This window comes from Oreochromis niloticus, linkage group LG8 (genome assembly GCF_001858045.2).
Source record: "Oreochromis niloticus isolate F11D_XX linkage group LG8, O_niloticus_UMD_NMBU, whole genome shotgun sequence".
NCBI classification, from domain to species: domain Eukaryota; kingdom Metazoa; phylum Chordata; class Actinopteri; order Cichliformes; family Cichlidae; genus Oreochromis; species Oreochromis niloticus.
In genome coordinates, this window is record NC_031973.2 from 18,589,686 (window position 1) to 18,614,048 (window position 24,363).

The 24,363-nt window shown below is 39.7% G+C and overlaps 1 protein-coding gene across 5 annotated transcripts in view; it reads left to right on the forward strand.

Moving 5' to 3' along the window:
• Window positions 1-24,363, forward strand: part of ankfn1b (ankyrin repeat and fibronectin type III domain containing 1b) — a 160,271-nt gene that overhangs the window by 99,395 nt on the left and 36,513 nt on the right. For all 5 annotated transcript variants that reach the window (XM_005448282.4, XM_019362706.2, XM_019362707.2 and 2 more), the window contains 2 exons: window positions 741-781; window positions 18,190-18,312. In XM_005448282.4, the coding sequence (XP_005448339.1) occupies window positions 741-781; window positions 18,190-18,312 (164 nt within the window). The remainder of the gene's footprint in view (window positions 1-740; window positions 782-18,189; window positions 18,313-24,363) is intronic.

The following is a 24,363-nucleotide window of genomic DNA, read 5'->3' on the forward strand; positions in this document are numbered from 1 at the left end:
TGCCCTTGGAGTTTCTAAACTCGGTTGACTTCATCATCGGGAAAATGGCTTTTAAACTCGCTCCCTCTACGTCTATTCTCCCTCGCTTCCTTTAAAACGACCGTGCGCGCCACCTTGCACGCAGACGCCACGGTTTGATGAATGCTTGCAAATAAAGCAAATCCATGGGATAAGTGTTTGTAATTTTATCCAGAGAGCTTATTGTTTTTCATTGGAGGCTAGGTCGTTACCGACGTAATTGGTGCTTACTGGATGTTGATGATCATTTGATTGGCGTCGCCTAGAAGGTAGTTGGATCACTTCAAGTCTAATAATCGAAACTCAGTTAAGAGAACAGAAAAGATAGCTCAGCCCGTGATTTGATTGGGAATAACTAACTTACTGATGCTTTGGTTGAGAACAGTATGTTACTGCTGATTTTTAAGCTTTTTTAAACTAATAATATTTATTAATTAATTGTTAATTCCTACTGTATTATTACTGCTATTACCAGAAAGTCTCAGCTGTTGAGCAGCTGGTTGCCAACTTTGCACTGAGCTCTTTTTGATGTAGCCCTTTGAGCCTCCATTGCAGACAAAACTCCACTAATGTAACAAATCAGTCTTGAAGTTTATTAGGTTTAGAACCTCTGAACCATCCCATTGTTTCACAGCATGTATGGGAGACTTCTCTCTGAATCCTTAAAGACGGGAAATCCTTGACAGCATTTCTGATCTCTCTTTCTTTTCAATTATTTCCAGAGTCTGGGCTCAGCTGACCGAAAGGAGAATCAGAATAAGAAGTAAGTCCCTTCATTTACTTCACCTTTACCTATCTGCACACCATTCCCTCACATCCTTGTGTTACAGATTGCACTTCCTAGATTTAGTTCTTGAAATCAGCACTACTGATTTGGACACGTGTAACCACGAGCGCACATTCTGCCGTATGCTGCCGTAAAAATAGAACTTGGTACAATGTGTTACATAACTGACTGTGTCTTAATTCCCAGGTGTGGTAAGAACAACATTAGGCAGCTGAGTTTTTACTTGTTTAAGGTAATCGACGTTACTAGACAGTTTCATCAGATTCATTAAGGTGCCAGTAAATTCCTTCATGACTGTGCGTGACCAGTAATCCATTCCACAACAATATTAATTCTCAGTCACTCCAGTTTTTCAGTGTTGAACTCTTTGGATTTTCCAGAATTTAAAGAGGGACAAAAACAATTTGCTAAATAAATGTCATTTACGAGAAGGAGATCAGACTACATCAACTGTAGAGCTTTATGTCATGTTTATGTTTATCAGCCACAGGTTCTGCACATATTAGCATGCATCAAATGCAATCACTTCTATGTATCTATGCATTTGCCAATGCATATACCTTCACATAGAAACACATATGTTTATGCACTTCTGAAGTAAGATATGAAACACATAAATATCAGTCAGTATTTGATAAAGAAGTCATTTTTTATGATGTCTTCTCAAATATGTCTTCTACATTTTTAGGCTATTTTTTCAATAAATGATACTTTCGTATCATATTTTCCACTTCAGTAGATCTTGAGGTGTGATTTAATTCATTATAGATGTAATGCATACTGTTTGTCATATCTGGTGTTTGTTACATGCCGGTTGTGCCGGCGCTGTGAGCACTCAGTGTGCCGGAGTTGGAGGCATCTGTTGCCAGGAGACAAGCAGCTGTATTCAAGAGACTCATCAGCATGGCCATCGCTGGATGTCAAGTGACAGAAGTCTGGCCTAGGCTACGGGAAAGAGAGCTGATTGATTTCTACTCTACCGCACACTGATTTATGACAAACAAGCGAATAAGCGGAAGTGATGATAGAGCAGAGTACACGGGGAACATCATGGGCACAGAAATCAACATCATGAAACACATGTTTCTCATGTGAAACTGATCATTAACCTGAGGCACAAACGATAACAGACGTTCATTCTGTCTCAAAAAAAAAAATGTATGTATGTGTATTTGCTTGTCTGTGTTGCTGAGTATGTGCTCTTTAATGTCAAACCTGCATTATGTTTTCCTCCACCGTATTAACGATCATTTCATGTTTTCTGCCTTCTCTTTTCTGCTTCCCATTGTGAATGTGAACATTAGTGTACAAAGGCGCTACCATTAAGCTACAGTCAGGCTTGAAATATCTTAAAACCTCTTTTTCTATAGTTAATTAAACACCATAAAGGACCACGTGAGCAGTCATCTCATGTAGATCTTTTGCTAATGTTCTTTTGATTTGCCGTGCTTGTGAAGGGAAACTTATTGATGTTGCATCACTCAAAACTTCTTTTTATGTGCTTTCGCTGGTAATCGCTGCATCATTTACAAGTGATTGAGAACCCTTCTGCAAAGCTTAATACCAGATGTACCAAAATGTCTCACATTACATTAATTTTTATATCTGCTTTCCACAAACTCTGAGGCATGGAGATTTCTGCCCAAAGCAGAAAAAAATGAAAGTAGTAGAAGTATATTTACTGGCCAATTAGCTGTTATTGCTTTGGTTATTTGCCTGTTTTTGGCATTGAAATTGCCAACCATATTAATTGGTTTAGGTCTTGTCCGCACATACGCAGGTATTCATCTTGTGTTGTTAGAGTTGTGTGCCTTATTTGGTATCTGATTTTGTACTATGTTGTTGTTTGTAGGCTTCTTATTGTCCAATAAGCTTTGTGAAAGCTTGTACTATATATAGTTTTCAAAAATTTGGTTTTATGTAACTTGTCTCTGCCACTCGTGCTGTACACAGATACGAGTTGTGGCGTCATAGAGGCTGGGAGACACTTTGGTCCCTTCATGGTGAGAAGAATTTAGAGAGAATTTGATTAGATTAATTCTTCATGGGAGCACGTCATGCAATTGTTCTCATATGTAGGTGATGTAGGAATAACTTAAGATGAAAAGAGAAAAGAGGAAACTTATTCACAAACTATGTGTCTGTGACGTTTTGTTTGGAAAAAAAACTTTGCTTAAATAGTTAAAAAAATACTTGAAACATTTTTATCTTGAGGCTTTTTTTGCTTATATTAAAAGCTTTAATGGAAATGTTGCTTTTTACTGGAGGAGATATATATACACTTCAGAGTGAAACACTTAACAGGTCATGATTTCAATGATCTCACGATCCACCGCAGTGTGCCCTACATACTGTAAAGACCTCGGCCGTCACGTCTTTCCATTCCCCCTTTTAGCATTAGTTGGAAAAAGAAAAGCAAAAAACATAACGAGCAAACTCAGAGTCCACAGATATAGAGTGAATATCCACCGCACAACTCAATCTCATCTCCCAAAGCAATCCAAAGCAAATTCTAGCAGAAACACAATAAGGCATGAGGGTTCCCGCTGACTGACCGACGTGAAACACATTCCTTCATTTTTCCAGGGTTTTTTTTCTTTTCACCTCATTCTTTTTTTCTTTTTTTCAGGTTTCTAAAATCCCCAAGTAAATACATACTGAGGATTATTTACAATAGTGGTAATGGTGGTAAGAGTGGGAGCTAACTCAGCGGGCTGGAGGAGACTGCTGCTGGCTGACTGTCTGAGCTCGGGACTATTTGTACAGTTGATCCAGTGCGAATATGTGCGCGCACATGTTTTGCCTGCGTGTTTGTACCTACAGTATTTATCCAGTGTTGTTTCATTACATGAAGAGGGCGCGCTGTTAGACGAATTTACACTACTGCGTGTTTGCGTGTTGTATTTGATGTGGTTTGGCTGCAGTGAGGTTGGGTTGTTTGAGAACTTCCCAACAGCAGGCTGCCAGGCCAAAGAATGGAGCGGGGAGAGACAGCCATTGTTGTTGGTAAAGCATCGAGGCTGTAATTGTGTGTTTGCATGTAGGTGAGTGTGCAAAGTAAAGAAAGAGAAAAAAAATGCGAAGGGAGAGCATGATTTAGAGTACTTGAACATTGCTGTTCTACGGAGCAGAGCCTTTTCCATTCTAACTTTCAATACAAAAGCATGCACTCACATAAAAACACTCCATCCCCGCAACCACACCAGCTAAGGGAGTTCTTAGGGAAAATTTCTTTCTGTCATGTTGCACAACAAGGCCTTTACCAAACCTCTCCAACCAGTATTGAAACCACACATCAAAATTTGATCAGCTTTCCCAAAAACATCTCAACACTTTAGATTCTCATAGTTTGCTGGCTTACAACTGCAACAATCATTTCAGGATTAAGCTTTTTTTTCTTCTTCTTCTTTGCTACAAATAGGCCAACGCAGCGTTTTAACTCTGATCACAAATATAAGGTCACTCAAAGACCATCAAGTTTTTTTTCCCCGCTCAACAGGAGACTTCTGGATTAATTAAGAAACCAAACCGAACTGTATTTCTTACGTTTCTGTTTTCCTATTATGGAAGAATTTCCCTTTGTTGACCTATGACTGAAGGAAAGTAGGATGAAATCCACTTCTCCATCTCACCCCTCCCCAGAATGGAAACCATGGTGACCATGATGAAAGCCCCTGTTTTCAGGAATGCCTCATAATTTAGCTGCTGACAAGAAGTAATGTTTTTAGACCAGTTAAGTATTTAAAAGACATTAAAAACCTTCTCAATGACAGTAATTTGAGTTCCCATGAGTGCATGGGTATGCAAAAGACTGTAGGACTTGCATAATTATCCTCAAATTGTGACAGTTTTTTAAAATGGCACTCTAGTTTGTGATCTACGTGTAAAGTACTGTGCAAATGTCTTCAACCACCCCACCCTCCATGTTTTTATATTTTGCATTCAAGAAAGCAGACTTTTAAGTATATTTTTAAGTGGCCTTGAGCAACAGTTCTCCAGGCTTCCTGAAGCTCTGTCAGAGTTTTTCTTTGGACATTGGCTGCTTTTTCTCTCATTGTCACTCATTTTCTGTCATGATTTATGTCGTTCGAGGACCCAGAGAGGCAGAGCTCCAACAACAAAAGGCAAGTCGTTTATTTAGGCTGTAGCAAGGTCCAGTAAACTAAATAGCAGAACTCCACAGCAAGTCCAAAAGCAAGGCAACAGCATCCGCATGAGATCACAGAGGGGAAACACACGGGGTAAGATTACAGACAAATCGACAAAAGACAAGGGGAGACAGGACAGTTTATACATGGAAGGCTAAATGATGAGTGGAATCAGCTGTGAGAAATGAGACATGTGAGAATAATCACAAAAAGGTAAGACAATGAGACAGAAGGGAAGTAAAACTAAAGCCAAAACACAGGAAGCGAAGGACTACCAAAGTGTAGCAGGAACAACAACAGAAAGGGGAAACCCAGAGGGGAATAATATCTGCGCGAATGTTAAACATTAAGTAGATCAACATGACAAGGAGTAAATGCTTATGATGCTCAGGAATGAATAAAAATCAAAATATAAACCATAAATAATCCTAAGAATCGAAACACGAGGATTAACATGGGGACCATGATATGGTCTTTGTGCCTGACCATTTTCAGAGGAAAGCTGTTTTTTTGTTAAGCTACTTAATGCTGACCTATGAATCATTCAAGCATAAAAGAACAATCAGCTCATGGTATGAATCGGTGTTGTCTACATATAACAGACAAAGAGCCCATTTTAAATTGTGTCTTTGGGTGCTTTGTTGCTGCCTGTCACAAAAACACATAATTTCTTCCCATTTCTTTAGATCAATATTTGAAAAATACCGCACACAACACAGGTCGAAAGGGACAAATTTGTATTTTAGCACCTACAAGGTGATTCCCAAAGAGCTGTTAGCTGAAAACTTGGCATATGTTGGTATGGTGTGCTTAAAAAAACAGATGAACAGTATCCAAAAGGCACATCCTTAGGAAATAATGTGTCAGTCATATCCAATAAAGACCTGACACAGGATCTGAGAGATCCAAATGGCCCGAGGGGACCCGTCTACTGTTTGCTGAAGCCTCATCAGAAATGGTCTCTGATGAGACTGAATGGTGGCTGTAAAAAAGCCCTTCTTATGGAAGTGAGACAGGAAGAAAAGACTGAGGTATGCAAAATTAGTGGCAACAGGTGGAGAGATGAATCCACATTTGAATTTTTTGGTTCAAATCATCATCATTGTCATTGTTATGTATGGAGGAGGTCAGTAGAGAGGTACAACAGAGTGTGTCTAAAACCATTTGTGAACACATTGGAGGCTTTGTTATGGTTTAGAGCTTATTTCAGCCAGTGGCGGGGGCAGTCTTCATTTTGCACCATGCAATAACATCTAAATGGTCTCCATCAGTCATGGATTAGTCTCCCCAAAGACCGGAGCTCAACATTATCGAAGCAGTGTGGGATTATCTTAACAGAGAACAGAACAAAAGGCAGCCAGCATCCAAAGAAGAGCTTTGAATGTTCTTCAAGAACCCTGGAGAACTATTCCTGAAATGCCTTAAATAAACATCAAGAAAGCTTAAATACGAGATTTCAATCTGTGTTGCCGAATAAAAGTAGCTGTACTAAAATTTTCCACCCCGACTGCACAAATACAGCCAAAATGATCAATGTGATAACGATTATTCGTCACAATAATTCACTGATTTTAGTGAAAGAAAAACTGTTTCACATACAAAATACTCATTTCACATCTTCCTGTATCTACAAATCTTTGCATCAGAACAAAAGAGAGGTCCTACTCATGTAGCGCAGTTTTCTACATTCCTCTAAATTAAAAGCGGTTTGCAGTCAAATAAAGGTGTTTATTCATCAGACCTAAATGCATCTTCTAGAAACAAAAAATAGTCCTTCACACCATCCGTTGTACACGCGTGATGTTCAAGGTTTGTCTAGTCGTAGATGTTAATATGCATATTTTCCCAGCTTCTGCATCTAGCTCTTGCTACAGTGTGTTAACTGTTTACCAGATATAAAACTAAATAAATTTATTTAGTAAGTGGAGACTGGAGGAAAAAGTAACTTTGGTAAATTTTGCCTAAATATTTAATCTTTGGTTCTCACAAGTATAGAATTGCTATAAACACACAAACACATGTCTCTCGCTCTTCGAGGTTTCCTTATCCCTTCCAGCATAAATAATCCTCTCAGTCTGCTGGCTCAACCCTGATTGGAATCTCGACGCCATGCTCAATTGTGGGTGGATAGGGAAAAGTGGGATGCCGTGAGCTTGTGTGTCAGTGTTAGGCCTTAAACATGATACTAGCGGGGTGTCCATCTCCAGCAGGCTAGGCCTAGAAATCTTCAATTTACTGTAATTTGTAAAGACACCAAGTCTGGAATACATAGACACTCTGTATATTCACGCTTTTCCAAACCCTCACTTAATTAGTCAACTAGTCAGACATGAGGCTCTGCAGACCCGCAGCAGTGCTCCAGTACTGAATGTAACAGCACAGGGGGTTAAGATACAGGCTCCACAAAGTTTTATCAGCTTTTCTGTGTCTCACAGGAGGCCAGCTGGACTATTATGTGGAGTTTTATATGAAGATTAAGAGGATAATTGTAAGATTCTGTGCAGCATTATTAGTGGGTCACGTAAACTGATGAGGGTGGCGTCAGTAATGAGGCTTAAAGGTTATAAATCAGATGAAACCAGCTGCTGAGACATGTAAATATTATTATGGTACTGTATGTATTTCCTTGATTGTGTCTCACTAATGACTGACTGGGTCAGTGCCTTGGCTCACGCTGGATTCGGGACACCTGTAACTGGCACAGATATCTGGGGTATTATGAGGTTCGGCTGAGTGTTACCATGTCTACCCAACGTGATAGCCATTTAGCCCAGATCAGTTTCCCCCAAATTATATTCACAATTATCTCATCCCACCTAACCGAGTGCGGGTGGAAAGTGAAAACTGTCTGTGGTACTGTTTGCTTTGCCCGTCCTTTCTCAGTGGCATGGTATTCCAACTACAGACTCTAATAATTTGCTGGCTTCCATGTGCTTGTCAGCTCAACTCAACATTAATTCTACTGCAAATCCATCATCTGTATATCTGGCTGTGTTGAGTCAGCCTTATGCCACACATCAAACAGAGAGGGGGGACACAGAGGGAATGGTATCAAACCCAACACCACAGGGAGCCAACCGAAGTGAAAAGCAGCGCTGGATTCCTCCCTCATTTTTGTCTCCCTGACGAGTTCTGTATGTGCCGACTCTGCGGAAAACAGGAGTGAGAGAGCAAAGTAATAAAAGAGAGACGTTTGAAAGAAGAAGAAGGAGAAGAAGATGAAACGATGACTGTGACTCAGAGATGTGCAAATGAAGGAATGGAGGGAAAAAAGCCAAGATGGAAATATCTCTGTTTATCGCAGTGGGTGGATGGGCAGCATATGAGAAGATGCACGTAGGACGATAACAGAGTCCCTTCCTTTGGCACCTAGCGTTGTGATTAGATCATTAGGATTTATTTGTCAAGGCAGTGAACTGACTCCTAAAGGCCTCCTCTCTCCTTTGGACCATGTGGGTGCTCGAAGAATTATGCTTCCAAACAGCATATTGCTGTTTTGACTTGCTTGTATAATTCTGACGCATTTATTTAGACAGTTTTACGATGACAAAGAAAAGCCATCCAAATTGTATCAGGTAATATTCAAAAAGTTTCTGTGTTATTGCTTCTTATTTATTGACCATCGCAGCTACCAATGGTTGAACATTACACTCAGACAATATAACCAAAGGGAAAGCTTGTTAGCTTGAAGAAATATCAGTATTTTATTGGTGAGACTTCAGTCCAAGTGAAATAAAAGCAGCCCCGACCATGTTAGAGAGACATGCACACAGACTTGGGTTTGGATGGGGATGGTGAGTGGAATACAAGGCGTTCTTTGAGCACATTTTAATTAGCAATGTTCATAGCTTGGCTGTGTTCTTTTATGATTGGACCACTGAAAGCCTTTTTGTTTGCCTAATGAAACACATTGAGGGGTACGTTCATCAATTAAACTGTGTTTGTGTACGTGTACGCACTCACTTATGAGCATTTGAGCTTGCATGCACTTCTTTTGCCTGTATCTCTTGTACTGGTGGGGGGGGCTACATTCTTTTTTGGCGTATTAGTGTTCCATTGGCAGGGATAAGAAGCCATAGCGGGAGACACAGATGAAAGCAATCCTAGCGCTTTGTTTTCCCTACTTTCCAAAATAGTTGTTTTAGGTAGGGAGCCATTGCCCATAATTGCTCCAACAGGGTCAGGTATTTGTCTGTCATGCTCATGATTTACTGTAGTGTCTGTGCCTTAGTAATCTGACATAAGATCAGTGGTTAAGGGCAGCCTAACCTCAGACAGACCACATAGATTGTGTAATGCATAGCATTCTGCTGGTTTCAATGGGATCCCTTTATAAACACATCTCACACAAAACCCTCTTTATGATTTGAGAAGCTATGCAGAGCATGATTGTCACAATATTTCCCAAATCAGATCTATCAAATATGTAAATAAAACGTGTGGTATTATTCGGAAATGGACGGATACAAAAAACCAGTATTTAACAATAATCTTACCAGAGACATTACACGGATGGAAACATTTCAACAGATTTAAGGACAAAAAAGGTCTGTGGAAGAACTCCTAATGGCAAAAATGGCACCAAAGAGTCGGTCAACACCTGAAGCAGGAAATATGTGAGACAGTGCCATTGTTGCATTGATAGACTGGTGCAAGGGCACAGGCTTATGATAGTAAAAATGTAAGCTTTCTGGGCTTAGCATATCCATAGCATGGGATGAGGCAGATTGAGTTGTTAAGTTGAATAAAATTACTTTGATAACCTTAAGTCACCAAATTTTTTTGGTGGGGGATATTGTATCGCTTCCTGATGTAGTGCAGTTATTGATAAACTGAGCTTATTTTGGCTTCTCCCTTCTTCACAAGGGGTTGCAACAGCAGATGGATGTGCATATTTGATTTGGCACAAGCTTTTACACCGGATGACCTTCCTACCGCAGCCCTTCCAGGGATTTCAGCCTCCTTCTGGTCTTGAACCGGGATTTTTTTGCATGTTAGGCAAATGTATTGACCATGTGTTCAAACATGTTGGCGCTATTAATGAATTCACCCCTAATTTGACTTTCTAGAGTGGCGACTTAATGCCTCATCAAGGTGCTGCTTATCAAGTGAATAAGGGTAAATTGAACTGACCTGCAGGCAAAGCTCAAAAAGAGGGAAAGCAGAACAGAACTAATTTGTTGTACTGATATATCACTGAAGATATACATCCACTAAGACCACAGTGCGGTTTATAAATTTGAGCATTTTTAGAGTTATTTTTTTCTTATGTACCACCAGTTATTGCCTTGCAATGAGTTATTCGGACTTTAAAGTTATGGCATGCTTCTTTTTTATTTAGATAGGGTACAGGCAAGAGATTTCTAGAAGGAGTTTGATTTTACATTCTTTAGAGGATTCAGATATGTTATGTAAAATCTAAAATTCAAATAAAAAAACAGTAAATGTTTTCTGTTGGGGATTTTTGTGTAACTTTCAGCCAACCAGCTTGGGAACTTGGTCAATCAGGTTTGTTTATGTTTATTAATAATTTATAAAGATGTATTTTTAACCTTTAAAAGTAATAAAATAGGTTAATATTGTCTGCACTGTAACCCTACAGTGTTAAACACATTTAAGCTGCATTGTTTTTTAGAATTCCATACAGTCTTAACTCTGCTCTCGAATAGTGGGTTACTGAGGCTGTGAGCGGGGGTCAAAGTGCACCGTCTGTAGCTTTGTGTACTGTGAGTGAGAACAATTAGTTCTTTAGCAGAGCTTCTGCACATGAATACCTCTGAACGGTTAATTGCTGCCATGGCAACAGAACAAGAGCTGAAAAGTGGCATTAGGTGAGTTGTTTGCAAGAAAGCAATCTGTCGCAGTGACACTATGAATGTGTGTGTAACGGCTGGAGGTGTGCATGTAATCGCAGGTCAACATTTTCTCAGTATCATCACACAAGCCATTCAGTGCTGACAAAAGCACTTTTGTGCTACAGGATTGGGAAAACTTACTGGCGAGTGCATAATCACATTGGAGTGAGGCAGTGGTAGGCTTTCAAATAGGAGGAATATATTATTGGAATGGTTGTCACTGTTGTAGTTATTGGGATTTTTGTGATAAAAGCAGTTGGGAATGCAGACAAACTGGGAGACTGGACTTTTAGTTCCAACAATGTCGCTTCTTAAAAGAGTTTTCTTTGCTCCTATTGGTAGCTGCTTCATCTCAAAATTGAGATTTCTTTAATCAGATTGCATCACCAATGTTTTTTTCCACCTGTAATCACTAAAAATCACTTAATTTTATTGAGATCACATCACCAGCAGCTACGTACTGTAGCTGCTAGTTTCTTCCTATGTACAGGTAGCCACTTGAGGCCAAGATCTGTACTATCTTAGTAAAAAATGCTAACATTAGCAAGTTAATGCTTAAAGAACCACCAAGACTAGAATTTTGTCAGCATTTCAGCTTTAAAATTCTCTAGATGTAAGCAGTTTAAATAGAAAACTGGTGATGGTCATGTGTGCAACGTTATTACGGTTCATTCTGCATCGAGTATCTGGATTTTATAGAAATCCATCACATAGCTGTTGAAACATTTCGGGCCCATACTGAGCTAGAGAGAAAGCAACAGGATAACTGAAAGTGATTAGAACACAGTGTCTTCGAGCTATGCATGGCTGTACAAAAATTAATGCCAATCCGTCAATATGGGAACCACATGCCATTAGGACTCATCCTCAGGGTAAGGATATCTATAGTGAAGCTTAAAACAATCCATCCGGTAGTTGGCAAGAGATTTCATTAAAATGCAAGAATTTGAACCTAATGTTTTGTGCTAGAAGAAAAGTCAGGGGATTACCAAATTCTTTAGGCTTTATCTTCTCACAACCACAAGTCTCTTTACATTTTCGAGGCTATCCGTCAAACAGTTGTTGAGATGCTTCAACAACTGTCTGGTAAAGACTCTAATCCCGGAAGGCTTTGGAAAAAGTGAAGGAGGGCATAGATTTCTGGACTTTTAACTGTATTTTCATAAGATTTACAACTTTTCCTACTGATAATTTCCTGATAACTGATGACCTCCTCTGTGGAATTAAAAAAAAACCTTGCTGAATTACAGAACAGTCTGGGCAATGAGCTACCAGAACATTTTTAATGCATTGATTTCTTACACGTTAACCCCGAAGAGTCATGCTGACAGATTTCTTTAATTTACTAGCACAGCATTTCTTTACCATGTATAAAAACTGAGATGTACTGTAGCTCAAGAATTAAATGTGTAGTTAAATTTTACAATAAGAGAAAAAGACAACTTCACTGGTTTGACCCACTTAAAATCAAAGGGGGCCGCATGTGGTCTACAAAACTGATTTTGACACCCCTTCATTGCAAGTAAAAGATATAAACTAAAACAGTATATATGGGTTGGTATGTATAAAGATAAAATGGATTCCTCCACCTTCACCTGCTGCAAAACAGATTCACATGAAATCTAAAAATAATAATGAAAGAATTCATATAAATATACATATATGGATGCAATCAAAGACAACAATGGAAAAGAAAGCATCCACTGCAGGGGATCCTGTCAGCGCACACATGGTTTTTGCTCAGTGAGTGTTCTGTATCCATGCTTTACGGAGGCTGAAATAACTCAGTTAGCTCCTCCAAGCAGTTTTTTTGTTCCGTGCGTGTCATTAGACAAGTTTTGAATGAGTTCTGATCAAAGTTTGTCGGGGTGTAGAGTGGAGTCATGTTAACAATCCACTAATATTCGGCTCATGTCCAAGAAGTTCTTCAAAGTCGACTTAGTGCTTTATTGGTTAAAACTGACAAAAAGCCTTAAAAACTAGAAACTATGATTCTTACAATTGCGGTGCATATTGTCAACATATAGAAAGTACTGTATAAAGATTTTTAAAATGTCACATTTGACCTCTGACCTTTCCTTCAAGGTAAATTATCACTTTGATCTGACGGTCAAAGTTCTTAAATTGCTGTATAGAGCTATTAAAACAGTTTCTTATTGCCATGTTATTTTATTATCACTTTTTTATGTACATTACAGTCACAGGTTATAACTTTTTGAATACACAAGAGTTTGAATGCATGTAGAGTGTTCCTGAATAACTTTTTTAAAATAAAAGAAGCATTTAAACAGATTTACTAAACAATTAAATGAATGCTACACATGGGCTATATACACAGAAATCAAATAATAATTGTGCTAAAAGTGAAAAAATAACAAAAACCTGCGCTTTGCACTTGTTCGTACTGCACTACCAGTTTCTTAAACTCCAAAAGAGTAGAACAGAACAACTTAAAAGTAAATTCTGCCCAAAGAATGAGCTGCTTTGGTGGAGTGCTTCTTGTTTTTGTGTGTTGTTACGGAGAACAAGCAAAAGAGGACTGACACAGGTATGACGACATTCAGAAGTTTTCAAAGAGGACAGGGCAGCTCAGCAAGTGCATTTGCGTCATCTCGTTCCTTCGTCTGCGTTTTGATAGATTAAAAATGTCATCAGTTGTGTGTGGATAACTCACCCTCCTCCAGTGTCAATTCTGTAATGAAAAATGATCAATCAAATCATTGATTTTTCAAACTGTAATCAACACCAGGAAAATGAAAGAGAAAATGTGATTCTGATGAGAGGATAATCGACCGGGATATCCTGGGCCTCCAAGGGGATTGCGTCATCGCAGTATGCCTTCTGTGGTGATGTTATCAGGGACAGCTGCATGGGGTGGAGCCAGCATTGACGCTCTCAGGGAGCCAAGGGGCAGCCAGTTGCCAGCAGATCCCCCTCCACTCAGACCCACCTGCTTCACATGTGCAGTTTTCCTCTAAACCCCTCAAAGGGATTCCCTGAGACCTCTTCTGTGTCCACTGGTCCCCGTGTCTTTGAAGTCATGATCCTATGTGTTTTCATGGCATTGAAGTTTTTATCCTACGGTCAGTACATGTCATGCGTTTGATCCAAAAGTTTGTTTGAAGTTTTTACACTGAATTCTTTATGTAAATCACCAAATAAACGTATTAGATCCATAAACTGTAAATCACTCATTAACAACCGATGATGAGCCAAACCCCTCGCTCCTGAAATCTATTCATAAATCAGAATTTTACAGACTAGTCAAGTCCACACTTTATGAAAACAGACATCAGCGTCAGTTGTTGGCAGTAGCCTGTGTGCTAATTTAATTAAAAGCCCTTGAAGGAGAAGAAGAAGAAGAAGCCCAGCCTAGCTTAATGCCGTCAATTAGGGGTTTTTCTGCCATATGACTAAAATCCCACACCCCATTTGTGTGATTCATACAGGAAAATATGTCTCTTTGTCTTAGAGGTCAACCAGCTCTTTGGAGATGTTGGCGTTGGGTCAGGAAACAGTAGTTGAGGGTGTAGGAGTGGGAACACAGGCAGTAAGGCTTGTTGTTATTCTACTAGATAAGCCATAGCATGAGGTCATTTTGAACAAGAACTGCATTTTCATCTCAGCTTATGGCAGCTGGTCTGAAGAGAAATAACTTGCACAGCATCAGAGCACATTTTCAGAAGTTCTCTTTAATCAAAAGGAAATGTTTTGCAATTACAAAGAAAAACTTTCTTTGTTGGTCAATGGTGCCTGTCCTGGGTAAAATAACACTGATAATTAATTAGTCGCATTAGATGTTTGTGTTCATGTCTTTTTAAAGGCGCAATGCGTAGAAAATGGTGTAGGAGAAGCGGTTGAAGAAATTACCCCTTTAATAAGCTCTGAGATGCAGAAATCACTTTCATCTTGGTGTTCATATACTTGAGTTTTAGCATTGACATCAGTGTAGAAGACACTGCCAAAGCACAGAAATCTGATCTGTGGGTTAACATTGGCTTGCAGTGGAGAACGGGCCTCTAGTTTTCGGCATTGCCTAATGGAAGGAAATGTCAAAAAGAGAGTGGGAAGAAGTGTTAAGTGTAGCCAGAGAGTGGTTGTCCATGTCAAAAAAAAGCCTTAATCATCCATCTTATCTGTTGGCCATGCCACTCTCCAGTAGTTCCTTTTCATTTTATTCACTGGTTAAGATGCAAAAGTGATAAATATGTCTATACTGAGGGCAGAATAGACATAAGGTTGTCTCTCGACCCTGACTGGTATACACTATATTGCCAGACGTGTTCACTCACCCATCCAAATCACTGAATTCAGATGTTTCACTCACTTCCATGACCACGGGGGTAAAAAGTCAAGCACATAGGCATGCAGATTGCTTCTACGAACATTTGTGAAAGAATGAATCGCGCTCAGGAGCTCGGTGAATTCCACTGTGGAATGCCACCTGTGCAACAGTCCAGTTGTAAAATTTCCTCACTACAAAATATTCCACAGTCAACTGTTAGTGGTATTATAAAAAGTGGAAGTGATTGGAAACAACAGTAACTAGGATGGTAGGCCATGTAAAATCACAGAATGGGATCAGGTAATGTCCAGGTTCATAGTGGCCAACGTTCTGCAGAGTCTATCGCAACAGACAGCCAAACTTCATGTGGCCTTCGTTCCAATGAAAAGAACTCATAATGCTTCAGCATACCAACACATTTGGGGATCCCCCCTTCCTATTCCAACATGATTGAACACCAGTTCACAAAGCAAGGTCCATAAAGACATGGATGAGCAAGTTTGTTGTGAAAGAACTTGACTGGCCTGCACAGAGTCCTGACCTCAATCCGACAGAACACTTCTAGGATGAATTGGAGTGGAAAATTGTGGTCCAGACCTTCTTATTCAGCATCAGTGTCTGATCTCACAAATGCTCTTCTGGGAAAATGGTCACAAATTCCCATAAACAAACTCCTAAACATTGGTTATATACCAAACGTGGATCAACATCATATTAAACCTTATAGATTAAGAATAGAATGTCACTCAAGTTCATATGTGTGTGAAGGCAGACACGTGGAAACTTCTGTCAATATAGTTTATAAAGGCGGGGGTCAGGCAATTAGCTTTGTTTGCTGAAATATTGGCATTAGCATTTATAACAGTCAATGACAATATTTGTAAAAACTAAAGAAGAGATAGGTGAAACACCCTTCAACCATTTTACGAGTGTTGACGTTACATAGTTTGTCCACCAGAGGGCACACTGCAACTTCCCTATTTGTCAACAAGAACACCAAAAGCAACAATAGTCAGACAAAGCATAGTTGATTCTTGAACAACTTGTTACAATAAAGTCATGCATTATTCATGAAACTGCATAGTCATATTATCTAAGTAATGACTTATAAATATATAATACACATAACACTTATCAAATAATAATTCACATAGGTAAATCTGTTTATGTTTCGTGTGTCTGAAAGAAAAAAAAGGTTGCGCTATTTGATTTAAATCACCAAACTATTGGACTTGGTCTTGAAATCTTATATCGGTCAAATTCTAGTTGTCTCAGTTTGAAATCTGAATTGAGTTTTATGTTACTACCTGCTGGTTAGCATGTTAACAACAGTGTCGCTGTATTTCATTTATTTTTAAGTTGCTGTTCTGTTTTTAAACTAAAAGTCTCTCTTATTATAACTTTAAAAAAGAAGAAAGAAATCAGAAGAAAAAGTCAGAGGCAGGTTATCATGTAATGTTTCACTGAATTGAATTTTCAAGCTCACATCAGTCTTTCATTTGCAACAATGGGGAATATGTAAAGGTCTGTGATGCAATAAAGGTCTGGATCCAAATTTCATGTTTTTAAATAATCATTCTCTTAGATCTGAGTCCTCCCTCATAGAAGCATTACACTTGTCAGGATACACTCAGACCTTCTGTCTCCTTTGTACAACAAAGCGGTCTCCTGGGCAAAAACATACAAATTACTCATTCAAAAGCCTCTCAGACATCTTCATCAAAAGTAAATAAATAAATAAAAATGCACGTGATCTTATGCCATTCAAGCAATTTAATTAGGTGAAACGGGGTGAATCACCGCACTCTCATTCATCCATATCACGTCTCACTTTTCAGCAATCTGGTAATGCCATGAACTGTTGTATATGCTTTTATTAATCTTTTCTTTTATCAAAGCCTTATGCTCACAGTAATTTCTGAAGCATCTCACATAAATCCACAAGAGTGATGGCAGATGCAAGTCTTGTTTTTGAGTGGCAAGAAGCGCCTCAGTCATCTGCACAAATCTTGATCTAACCATTCATGTAGTTTGTCTCCAACAGAGCTCACCATGGAGACTAAAATGCTTTTTGGCTCAGGTTGAGAGGAGATCTATGTACGTGTGTGAATATGTATGAGTCATTATTATTGTTTTACCATTTCATAATGAAATGGAAAAAGCATGTGTGTGAGATTGGGAAAGGGGATAATCCTGCACAACGCCTGGGCATCATCTATGTAATCCTGTCTCATCTGTATTTTTTTTTTTTCTGCAGGGTTTTGAATTGCCTTAAAATTATCTTTGGATCGTTGTCCACTTTGGCCATGTTGATCTAAAAGTTTGCTTAATAATTGTTGAGAATTTTTACATGACATGCTCCTCCAGCCGTGTTCCTCTACAAGCCTGGCTCTTTGATAGAGAATAATATTACATTCTGATTAGTCCCCAGTGTTACCGCAGCAATATTGCAATGTTGAGTCTCATCAAATGTGTCCGGGCTGGAATGGAATAAATATTACATTTCCTGTTTTTAATTTTGAGTAAAAAGTTGAACTGGGACATTGGCAGCCCAGTAGAGGATATTAAAATGTGTTTGACTTTTTTTTCGTGTGGAAAAAGATTTCGAGAAAATGAGGCAGGAAGTATGCGGCTTTCCCTGAAACCTAATGTTTCCTCTGGGAGCTGAAGCATTGTTACGCTGTTTGTCAACTTCGTGGACTACATTCCCACTGAGTTTTGTGCGCTTTCTGCAAAACTAGTTTAGTCTGAGGCATGAGTGAATCGATCTTTCTCAGATATTCATGCTCTCTGCCAGTATTTAACCTCTGCTGAACACTTTTTGGCAAACCAGCTATATGTCAGTCCCTGTGCTTGTTTCTTATTAGCCATTTTTTTTATATTAAGTGCTGAGTAAAAGGTGTTGTTAACAGTGAAGCGCCAGGGCAAGCTGACCCTGGCAGTATATTAAGTGCTTCTGAACTTCTGTGTAAGAATGTATAATACATGTCAAGGAAGAGAAAAGATTTCTTAAGACTTCCCAAGCAAGTAGGCCAAGATCTTTGTCTAAATCAGTCCTACTGAGTCTTATTCTTTTATCATTTTTCTGTTGCTCAGGTCAGAGTCGGGAATCTCCAAATTTACTCATCGTCTATCCCTCAAAGAGCGACCAGCGAAGGCAGAGAAGACTTCATCAGAAAGGCCTCCATCCTACAGGAGACGATCTCTTAGTGTCGACTGGTAAGACCGTCTCGCAATTTCTGTACTCACATGCTTTCACTAAAAGTCAAAGGTTGTACTTCTGTTTTTTTAACCTTCTGTTAAAAATTATGAAAAATTGCAAGAAGCGGTAGCAAAAGGTCTAAACACATATCACACTGCAAAGAATATTTAGTAAAATGAAATATTAAGTGTTGTCACAGGTATGAGTTTGAATAAAAATAACATGTAATAAAAGAGAGACGACTGCAATGAGTCATGTCTGTTTACAAAGTCAAGTCTCAGGTTGATGAAAACTGGGGGGGGCTGGGGGGAGCAAAGGGTGGGCAAAGTGGTGATAGGGTCCTGTTCTGTCTCTGCGTCTGGGTTTCGTTGAAGAGCGCCAAGATGCTCCAGTGGCGCCGGCTCATCTTGCTCTTGTAAAGCTCCAGTCTTCAGGCACCCGATGAAAGGAGTTTGAAAGCTTTCCATTGCGAGGCTGCCTTCCAGTCCCCACCCATGGGAATCCTTCCCAGTCTCCCCTCTTGTTGCCTGGCTTACACTCATTTATCTGCCCATTGATCCTGCCTTTCGTCCATCTGACATGCCTCCTGAGTTTCCTGCTATGTATTCTTGGCTCTTCCTTTGTGCTTTCCCTAGATTTGGGAGCACAAGCATGGGTTTAAGAGGACCTTACACTTCCTTTGCACTCAATTTTGTCAAGTAAAAAAATCCCCAATCACCAGATTTTTCTAGGTTGATGATTACTGTGCAGGGACTACAGTAGCTATTCGGCAGTTACTTTACATTTTGTGGAGTTACAGGTGTGTTAAATTTCTTAGGTCCTATCGAATCGTGCTAGGGCCTGGTGTGAGGTCTTACGAGGTCTTTTGTTGGCCTTATGAGACCAACTGTGTGGTCTCGGACTAGTATTGCGATGTGTGGTCCGCCAGCAGAAATGTGGTGTTAAGTGAATGAGCGTTAGAGTGTATGTGCAGTGTGAGGTCTTTTACTTTAACAGCTCCATGTTTTTCTTCCATGCTGCTTGAGAAGGGACCTGGCCTTTAAAGTTCAGGCCCTGATTGATGTGGTCTGGTTTTAATGAAACTCAGTGGGTAGATTGGACATGCTCATTTACAAGAGGGATGGGGGGGGGCTTGACTACAGCTGGATTTTGACTTTTTGCGGGCCGTGCCACTGTTACAGGAGTGTGACTGGCCTTTTGTGACATCATAAATAAGGGGTCCCCAGGGGGAGAGATTCAAGGTTGAGGCCTGAGTCATGCTACTGGGAGGTGAAACAAGGTTGGTCCAACTTTGACAGGGCCAAAAAAGCGTCTCTGGAATGCATAGTGATCAACAGACTCCAAAGGAAAACATGTGTGTCAGTCAGTTGCATATTTGAAAGTGTTCAACATTTACAGCGCTTCCTGTAGTCTAAACAATCTGTCTTGCTTTAATCATTGTTAATGAGAGCTTCTCAGGGATAAATGTCATCACAGAAATATTCATGATTAAGCAGTATACTTGTTAAGTATGTGATGTTATGTGGTTTCATGCCATGTTGCCTAGCGGAGTTCGCAGTGATGAGTTGCAATTAGTCATGAAAGTTCTTCCATATATACAGTACTGTGCAACATTCTTGAGTCACCCCTCATGTCTTTATAATTTGCTTTGAAGAAACCAGGCTTGGTCTGGTCTGTAGTTCTCCAGGCTTTCAAAGCTTTTCTTTGGGCATTGGCTACTTTTTCCACTTATTTTCAGTCCAGTTCTTATACCCAACAATTTTTAGATGATTTTGAGGTTTTTTGCTAAGCCACTTAACACAGACCTATGAATTATTTAAGGATTAAAGAAGACACCCAATTCAAGAGTTGAACCTTTGTTCTGTCTATACAAACACAGAAAACTAAATATATTTTGGCGTAGCGTGGAATGTGTCCTAAAAATGTAATGAAACTGGATAATTGTGAGCCAAAAGAAGAAATTGCAACCCTTAAAAGCTATCTAAAGCCGATGAACACGATGGAGTCATGTGCTTGAGAAATAGGATAAAGAGAACTGAGAGAGGGCTTAAGAGATGCCCCTTCAGCTGATCAGTCAACTGCTCATTAGAAATGGTCTTAAGTGGAAGTCTGGCTGTCAAAAAGCAATTCTTAAGGAAGTGAAAACAGGGATAAATGTCTGAGGTATGCCGAATTAAACAAGAACTAGACTAAAAATCAACAGGTGTGATGGAGTGATAAATCCAAATTTGAAATTTTTGGCTCAGATCCTCGTCACTGTGGATTGAGAAAGCCAGAACAGAGGTACAGCAATGAGCGTCTAAAGTGAGGACTCCGACATGGGTTAGGGATGCAATTCAGCCAGTAGTGTTGGAGAGCTTATCAAAACTGATGTAATTATGAATGCCAAAAAAATACCGTCACATTTTAATACACCACTCAATTTAATTCAATTCAGTTTGATTTATGGAGCACCAAATCACACCAGTCACCTCCAGTATAGTCTAGAAAGTGTCTGATTGGCAACAGCTTCATTTTTCAGAATGACTATGACCCCAAACACACTGCCAGTGCAGTAAAAGCATGCTAGAATAGAAAAACACACAATGGAGCACTATCCGTCATGGACTGGCCTCCCCAGAGCCTGAACCTCAATATTATTGAGACAGTGCAGGATCATCTTCACAGAGAACAAAACAAAAGGCAGAAACATCCAAAGAAGAGCTTTGAATGTCCTTCAAGACGCCTGGAGAACTATTCCTGAAGACTACTTAAAGAAATTACCCCCAGATCTGCCTAGCAGAGTTCAGGCTGTGTTGAAGAATACAGATGGCCATACAAAATAATGACTTGCAAGTTCCTTTATATTTTTTTATTTCAACGAATGTGTGCACTTTACAATTTTCCACTTTTCTTAGAAAAATATAAAGAAATAAAGGTTAGGGTGCAAGGATAGGGTTAGATGGAGGGAGATGATCTGCTGATGACCCCTAAAGGGACCAGCTAAAAGAAGAGAGGAGGGGAGACTTGAGACTTTAGCACAGTACTGTATCATTTTCAGAAAGTAAGGCGTTTTGTATGTTTTGCATGCTGATCTTCCATTAGAGCTCAGCAGTCTAATTGTTTTCCATTTTTCCAAGCCTTACTAATCAGTGAAGAATCTTGTGTGTTCTTAACCAGACGCAATAAAACAATTGCAAATTCCCTGGAATGTGTGTCCCCATAATCAATGTGAAATGTGTAATATGTAGGATTTTACCCACAAAAGTATGCTCTTAAATTAAGGCTTCATTATGTTTTTCTGCTCATTGCTCCCTGCTTTCACTCCTTAAAATAAAACATCTAACTATAAAGTGAAACAAAGGTTGTATAAAACACCAAGCTGGAAAGCAGCCAGCAGCACTCTGGAGTAAGGCTGACTCAGGTGGCTTAAAGCTTTACTATCTTATTTAGTGGACCATTGCCATTTATGTCGATTCACGTCAAATACCCAAACAAACTGCGACTATTAAGGGAATTCTGAGCCAAGGCAGCCCATATACAAGCTTGAAACGGGAGCCGTTTTGTAGCTTAAAGTCTGTAAAGGCTGGCAGAGCCTTGGGAAAATGCAATAGTAAAAGATAATGGCAGTGTTATTGTTATTGGTAATCATAGTAAATGGGCTCTGGGGATGTGGGTGGAGAAAATAGTGGAAGGAGGGTGGAGAGTGAGAGTTTTAAGAAGTGTAAAGGCAAAATAGGAGGGTAGCTGTTACAAATTATGATTGCCAAAGATTGATTTGATTTTCTTTTACTAGTCACTGCAAATACAATGGAAACCAGAATGTTAAAAACAGTGGCTTTGGGGAAATCTGTTATTTAGATAAAAAGATGTTTTTACTTATTTTACTCCACTGCTTTTCGTTATTTAAAAAAATGTATATAGTTGCAATGGTTACAATATTAAACATGAACAAAGTTTCATGTAATGAGATCAGCATTCAAACTCAGGCTTCGGACCTCTGAGAACGCATGGGGATGTCTTGGTTAGCACTGGTGTGCGTATTTGCGATCTTGTTTTTTGTGCATTACGTGAACACAGGAGACATCTGGTAGAGTCTGAGAGTTAATACTGGAGCTGTAAAGGGATACTGCTTCTGATGCAACACTAGGCCGGCAAGTAAGTCTTCATTACTTTATTCTCTAATAGTGACAGAGAGGCAGTTCTAACCCTTCACCAAAACCCTTGAGTGCAATAGAGAAGCAGCCATGTCTATCAGCCAAGCAGTTTTTATTTCCCAAAACATTTCCCCTGCAGTACTCGTGGCGAGGAAACTCTATACATAAGTGCTTAAACATCCACGTTTGGTAATCAAACTATATCCACTTCACAAATTAAAGTTGGAAAAGGAAGGAGCGCAGTTGGTACGACACCAGAAAGTGTTTGATTGTCTTGTGTTTTTAGTCAGCGTGCGCTAGAAGGCTTAAATTCTCTCAATCCCCCGAAGGCCCTCCGCTCTGCCTGGTGCCACCGTGTCTTCAGGAATCACTCCAAGCTGACGGCACTCTGAGGATGACGTCTTAACTTTGATGTTAGGAGTGAAACTGGCCTGCCCTATCCCTCGGTCAATATATTAACTCAAATATCTCCTTCGTATTCATGCTCACACACATACATGAGCAAACACATATTGTAATACTTAGCGCTGTTTTGGGTGTGTAGGGGTGAATGGGAGCTACCAAGTGTTAATCCTTATGAAATGTGTACAAAGGGAATAAAAAAAGAGCACTAAGAAATCACCAAAGTCTTAGTGGTAAAAGGAGGACAATGCTCAGGGGGCCCGGGTGTAAAGTGGTTTTGGACAGTGTGCCACTTGCCGCATTTGGTTCTAATTTGATTTATTATTCCCCGCTTTTTTCTTTTTTTTCGTTCTCTCTGTAAATTTTTCTCCTTTCTTCTGCGGCCGAGAGCTGTCAGTTCAAACGAAACAGACTAATGAGGAGGTTATAAATGCCTGTGATTTTTCTCTTTAGAAATTTTGATCAGAACATGTTAAAGATCTGTTAAAAATCACGGCTGAGTGGGGTGGACTCCTGCTTCTGTTGGAATGTGTGACGCTTTATTCCTGCACTGTGACCGAATTAAATTGTTTTAAACGCTGAAAAGCTTTTGACACGTGGAAACTAATCATGCTAAACCCTGTGTGGACTGCACACATATAGTTGAAGCTATTATAGAGCCTAGAGTCAAGCTAAAAAAAAGCTAAGTACACCCTTAAGCTGCGTCCCACAAAGTGATTTGCAGCAATGACCAGAGAGAGCGAGAAATGTTGAGCAACTTCAAGCGACTATGGGCAAAAGAACCGCTGGAGAGATGGGACCCGAGTAAGACGGTCCAGAGAAGCTTCCAGATCTGCGATTGAAGTGACTACTAATGAAAATGCGAGATACTGTTAATTGACATACAAATTGTTACCTAGGCAACTAAAGCCTGAAGTGTTTGCAAGTGACCAGCCATCAGCATCAAAGTAAAGCTTTACACAGGTTTACTGCTTCCACAGGAGTTAAGAGTACAAGTAGCAGCCATCAGATGACTTGGTTAATTGGTCATCAGCACCTTGATAAAAGTAAAGGCTTTGCCAGTTTGCAGTGATCTTAAAGAAGTGGTGATTGCTGCCCATCAATCTGGGAAAGGTTATAGAAGTCCATCATTCTGCAGTAATATTCAAGAGGACTCCAGGCCCCAGCAAATTCACCCCAAGGTCAGACCATCCAATTCTCAGAGAAATCCCCCAGAAAACAAACAGCTACATGTCAGACTCCACAGGCCTCACTTAGCATGTTAAATTTCATGACGGTACAATTAGAAAACAGCTGAGCAAGTGTGGCTTGTTTGACAGGGTTGCCAGGAGAAAGCTTCTTCTCTTTAAAAAGAACATGGCAGCACAGCTTGGGCTTGAAAAGTTGTAACTGAACAAACCACAAGACTTCTGGAACAACGGCATTTAGAAAGATGAGACCAAAGTGGAGATGTTCGGCCATAATGCACAGCGCCACATCTGCTGAAAACCAAACACGACATTTCACCTAAATACCGCGGACCAACTGTCA